Source organism: Crocodylus porosus, unplaced genomic scaffold, assembly GCF_001723895.1.
Source record: "Crocodylus porosus isolate Cpor-Errol unplaced genomic scaffold, CroPor_comp1, whole genome shotgun sequence".
Taxonomy (NCBI): domain Eukaryota; kingdom Metazoa; phylum Chordata; order Crocodylia; family Crocodylidae; genus Crocodylus; species Crocodylus porosus.
In genome coordinates this window covers 22,564,288-22,570,432 of record NW_017728912.1, presented here as the reverse complement: position 1 = coordinate 22,570,432, position 6,145 = coordinate 22,564,288, and the positions used below count along the sequence as shown (strand labels likewise).

At 38.2% G+C, this 6,145-nt stretch overlaps 1 protein-coding gene across 3 annotated transcripts in view; it reads left to right on the top strand.

Moving 5' to 3' along the window:
- Nucleotides 1-6,145, top strand: part of GSTCD (glutathione S-transferase C-terminal domain containing) — a 150,310-nt gene that overhangs the window by 15,211 nt on the left and 128,954 nt on the right. For all 3 annotated transcript variants that reach the window (XM_019534148.1, XM_019534147.1, XM_019534149.1), the window contains exon 2: nucleotides 3,654-4,081. In XM_019534148.1, coding sequence (XP_019389693.1) covers nucleotides 3,671-4,081 — 411 coding nt within the window. In that variant the 5' untranslated portion in view covers nucleotides 3,654-3,670. The remainder of the gene's footprint in view (nucleotides 1-3,653; nucleotides 4,082-6,145) is intronic.

Genomic DNA, 6,145 nt, shown 5'->3' with positions numbered 1-6,145 from the left:
TCCTCCAATCCTAACTTTCTACGATTCTATGACCTACAAGCTGTCCCTCAATGGCTAGAGGGAGGCCACTAAATGTACAGTAACTAACTCCATGGGACAAGTCATGATAAAATAGAGACATGTTGTAGTTTAATAACTAGGATGCCAAGGGAGAACTCTGGCTAGCACCCATTGACCTTGAATGTATCTAAAGAGCCAATGGACACTACCCAGTGCAAACTCTTTTTAGGCATGCACAGACAAAAGAGCAGAAGACCGCTATATAGCCACCCACATTCCCTCCAGCCAGCACCTCCTTCCTGGTTTGGTAGATGGACAGCTTGGCCACAGCCAGGAGGAAGTTGACCATAAGATCCTATGATTTTGTAGTGCTGTGGATGTGGTGTGAATAAGATAAAAGCCTCAAAATTGGTTTTTGAGGAGGTAGCATAGGGGCATTCAAGATATGCATGTGCCAGACTCTCCTTGGTCTGGGACAGAAGGTCCATAAACTGGTTTGATCTAAATCAGTTGAATCTCATATTACATCCAAACAGGTTTATCTTATCTTTGGCAATTTTGTAAGTGGTTTAAGTGCACTGAACTTCTGTTCTCTTCCAGGTTTAAACCAGTTTCTGATCATTTAAACCGGTTTATGTGTAACTTCTGTCCCTACTCCTTCTGGCTGCAGAGGGAACAGGTGTCAGGGAAATATATAAAGTGCATCAGGTTAAACACTTACGCTGAGCAATCTGTGAAGGAGCCACTAATCAAGATTCCCCAGTGGAATGTGTGACTAAGGTGGAATATAGACTGGTTCACCATCCTCGCTGTCAAAGGTGTTCTGCCAGTTGGTGACTAGGTTAGACAAAAGGGCAGGGTGGTGAATGGTATGGAGCATAAGCACGTAGAAATGGGAGTGATGGGTTATCCAAAAGTGGACTAGTTCGATGTCCCCCAGCTTGCTGAGATGGTGCAGGTGGGGAGTACCAGAGAGGCCAGCAAGGCAGTGGTCCCACAACTACCCCTTCCCCCTGCAAAAAAAGTACCTGCTGGCAAAAATACAAAGTCGACACCTATGTAGTAGTTCCTAAGAAAAATCATAGTGATGTAGTCGTGATGATTCAGAAATTATGCAAGAAGCAAGGATTTCTAAGGTGATGTTTTTTTATCGGACCAATTATGTAGTTGGGATAAAGTTAGACAAGCTTCTGAATGCAAGACATTTTTCCTTAGGTCTTGCATTCAAAACCTTGTCTAACTTTATCCCAACTACATAATTGGTCCTACAAAAAGTATCACCCTAAGATAGCCTTGCCTCTAAGGATTTCTTGTTATAAGGCATACAACAAGGCCACCACACAAACTATAAGGTTCATAAGATGATTGTGTACATTTGATAGACTGGAATGACCTTGAAAGAAGGGGGTGTTTTTTGTCATATGTTTTACCATTTTCCATGAAAGTTCAAAATAATCCAAATGCCTGGAAAGGTAATTTAATGTTTGAACTGAATGTTGTGCTTAAGGTTCTTATTTAAAATGTCAATAATTATGTAATTCATAGCTAGTTCTCCTTGGTTCATATATTGTTTAATGATGTTCATATCTATATGGCTTCCCTCCCAATGCTGATACTAGCATGAAGTATGCCTTGACCTATATACTGTACTTTGCTTTCCAGAGTTTTCATCATCAGATTTCTGAGTGTAATTTTCTAGGCGAACAATTATTCATTTATTTATTTATTTATTTATAGGCTTTTTTGTGTGGTAGGTATATTAATTGGATGGAAATGGCGTTTTTATGTTGAGCTTTAATATTTGGAAATGAAGTGCTGTGATCAATGCTTTTTTTCTTTTTTAATCCCTTAATGTAATCGTTACCATCATTATTCTGTATATTTAAATGTCAAATGTGACTTGAGATTTCTTCATACATTGCAAGGTCTTGAACAATTGGCTTGATCTACTGATAGAGATTATATAAAATTGTTAATTTGACCCACACGTTCCCATTAAATACAAGAGAAAAAATTCAATGTTCTGGCTCTGTCAAAGACAAAAGCACTTTTTATTGTGGAAGTAAATAATTAACAGTGTATTCATGTAATTTCTCCATGATATTCTTATTAACATAGATAATGCTTTCAATGAATAGCACTGCTCCAGAGTCATTTGTGTTTTATATAAAACATGCATAATGCCATTTCTTGGTACTATGAAGACACCTTTCCCTGCTTACATAGTATTTGCTTCTAAAACAATTGCTTTAAATGAGTGCCATCTAGTGTCTAAAGGCTGCAATATGACTTGTGATTAATATAGTAGTAGACAAGAATTTTATTAGATGTGGTTCAAAATACTTATTACATCATAATTCTACAGCAATTTGAACTGAAATAGTGTAATATTAATAGAGGAAAAATGTCTTGAACCGAAAATTAATTGAAATTATGTTCTGTGTAAAGACTAGATCCTTAATGTCAGCTATGAGTATATTACTATGCTTAAATCAAGCCTTATCTTTAAAAAGATTCATGTATGTTACAGATGCACACATACAGGATTCTTCAGGAGTATGGATTATTTTTGTCTGTGTTTCACCTTCAGTGAATGACCTGACAGAATCTGGATTTAATTTGTAATACAAAAACCAATGCTGTTTGTGGCCTGCATGAATATTCTATGCTGTTCTCTTAATGATCTCAGAAAAACATAACTGTGCCTTGTAGACCCAGCTGCTTAAAGGCACATACACAGAGTTTTAGAAAATCCATGGGGATACTGTGAGAGCTCTATGAGTTAAGTATTTGTTGATTTTTTTTTCTTTTTTATTTGTTTTAGAGTCCCCACTGTTGTGACGGCTACTTGCTCATTTACACATTTTTAAAAAATCCTAAATAGGTAATTGACTTAAGCTACTCAGACTTGCTTTAAGAAAACCAGTGTCTTTTTGTCAGGAATAAACAAAAATGGACCAAAGCTATAATACAAATAAAATTTAAATATCAGAATATCAAAATCACATACATGGAAGAAGTAACCATATTACTGTAATTTATATAACATATTAAGTCCTGTTGCTTCAGGGGAAGAAATCATTTTGAAAGATTAGGAGATAAATAGGAAATTAAATGTGTCTAGACCTAACTGGATTTCTAACGGCTTAGTTTTCTTCCTTTCCAGTTTATGACTGGTTTGTTTTTTCTTTCTTAGATGAGTGCTAGTGTATATCCTAAAGCTGTAAGGGTGATCCTTTGCTCGACTAGCACATCACCTCCCTAGCTGAGAATAGTGTAGTTTAAATGTAAAGTGGGTGGATTAATAGAGTGAGTCTTCCATTAGTACGTCCTGCTGTGAAATTGCATGTATGTGAGCAGACCTATTTGTATGCAGTGACAGAATCGAGGGTTTAGGTTTTGGAGGGTTGAGCTTGAATGGGGCTCGTTAATGAAGTGTAAGATATGTGCATACACGTATTAATATGTATTTACTCACTCTGTTTTGTGGTACTGTGGTCCCCACCTTGCCGTTTGAACAGCACAGGTTTAAAACATTTGAGTTGAGTTCTTTTCCAGCAAGTGAAATGATCATTTCAAACTGTATATGTGCACAGGGTTTTTAAAAATCATTTATTTATTACTAATTATTACTGTTCTGATTTCTATTTCAGGAACTTTAAATTGGAAGATGAAAGGCAGTGTTACTGAGGAACGGCTCTATTTGGACTTCTCCCATCAATATGAAGATTGCATCTTTCCTCTTCATTCATCTGTAGCCTTATTTTTGCTGTCCTACTGTGACTGCAGATTATTCAAAGTTTTCTTAGTGCCTGCTGGTGAAAGTGCAGATGACCAGCTTGAGGGCAAAGCATTGCCTAGTGATCCCAAGTTGCACTTCACCTCAAGGTGTCAGCTTCCTTTGGTAGTCCAGAACTGCTGTTTGCCTGCTATTGTGGGGAAAGATGGCAAATTCTGTCGAGCTGGTCTTGCTGTTGTGCTGAGGCACATAGTACAGAAAACATATGAGGCCAACCCATCAAATAAGGAAGCTTTAGAACTTTTGGGATTTAAAAAAACCTGCTTAAAAGCCTGTGCTGAAGTGAGTGCATCCTTTTCTGTTAGATATATTAATTCTTTTACAGTACAAAAAGTAATATTTTAAATTGGGTTTCAATGTGGATGTCAGCGGGAGTGTCCAATTAGCAAATTTTACCATGTTATTTCCTAGTTAGTTCAATAGGACACTGTTGATTCTAGCATAAATATGAGCTGTAATTATTTAAAACAAGCAGGGAAAGGAAAAAGAGGCTTGTATATTTAAGTAATATTAAGATGAAAACTATAGGTTGGGGAAAAGTGTATTTTCACTGATAAGAGTGATGGTATGCTGATTTAGACTAGTTGAGAATCTGTTGCTGTCTGTTTAAAAAGGAAATTCAGTTTACTTTTAATCTGCCAATATCAGATTTCAGTGTGTCCACGTGAAAACTGTTATCACTTCTTCTGAATCAAATGAAAATACAAATTTCTTATACAAGCATTCAAGATGACACCAATTGTAAAGTAAATGTAGAACCTTGAACTCAGGTCCTAGAGGGTATGTAGAAAAGAAAATATTTAAAGTCTAATCAAATACTGGAAGTCCACAAAGCTATGGTCTACTTATGCTGAAAAAGGACTGACAGCAATTCTGAAAGGAAGCTAAAGGAAGCTAGAACACTACTATGAGCAACTGGAGCCAGTGGGGATTGGGAGGGTGGAGGGGGAGGGACGAGGAAGAAGATCCTTAAGTAATCTAGGTCGGGGAATAACTTCCAATGTAAAATGTGTTCCTTACTTCTGAATCATGAAGCTCTCTAATGCCCTTTAGACAGTCTAGATCATTCATTATTTGCTTCATCTGCACCACATGATTGAAAAGCTATTTTACTTAATCACCACTGTGTAAAATACCTTCTTAATTTTCTCTCATGTATGTTCTTTCATACCATTTATGTCATGTAATTGTGGTCTGTTCAGTAATTTCAGATAAGGTTTAATTGAAGAACAACTCTTAACTATGGTCCTGTAACAAGAGGCTGTACTAAACAGTGGGCATCTCCATATGAGATGCTTTATTGTGCATTAGTCTAATCTAATGCATAGTAAAGTATCATTATTTACATGTGTGCTGGACTAACTGTGCATTAAATTTGTTTAATGCATCATTTGGTAGTACTGACATATACAGGTACTAGATCAACTGTGCATTAGGTAATGCGCAGTAGCAGATGTGTAGATGCCGACTGGGAGCAATTTTGCTTCTGGTTAGCACAGGCAGCAGCGGGTCACTTCTGCCTGGTTAAACCCCCATGGCAGGGAAGCTGTGCTGGCTGCAGGGGTAGCTGGCTTCTGCCCCATGCACATTGGGACCAACCCCTGTACCCCCTGACAGCCCCTGGGCAATATCTATCATTCTTATTGTCCCTCAAATACACAGAGAGGTGGCTTCCACTGTAAATGCGTGTTAGCATCAGGTTCAGTATGATTATGTTCTTAGAATGAGGTTTTTGTTGAACTCAGTGGTCTGGTGCCATTTTCAGCCTGTAACTACATGGTCCAGATGACTTAGCTTAGAACAATCCTCAACATCTTATCTCCCTGTTCACCAGGGTCTTGGCTACTGTGTGGTTTTCCCACCAATGTTGGTTTTTTCTGGGTGCACAAAGTATACCATGGTTTAGATTAACCTGGAAAGACTGAATCAGTTTAGGCTCTGGCTTTTGAATGTCTCTCCCTAGCCTTAAAGGTGCAGTGGAATCTGATCTCAACAATCGTGCCTTCTCCCATACCACACGTGCATGGCAGAAGACATGATTGTGGGATCAGGAATCAGATCCCTGTCACACCATATTGCCAGGGTAGGGGGAGACCGGAATTATAATCATGATCTTTGTTCTTTGATCTTTGTATTTGTTGGGATTGGGATAACGGAGACCTGGTGGGACTTCACCCATGACTGGACCACTGAGCGTACACTATGGTGATTCATACACCTAGTAAGCAATACTGTATTCTTTCTGAGAATTGTTTTCTCTTCTCTGAAAGCAGTAGGGACACAAGAGTTATCCATGAGAAGGTATGTCAGTCTTGCAGGGGTGGGGTGGGGGTGGGGGTGGTGCTG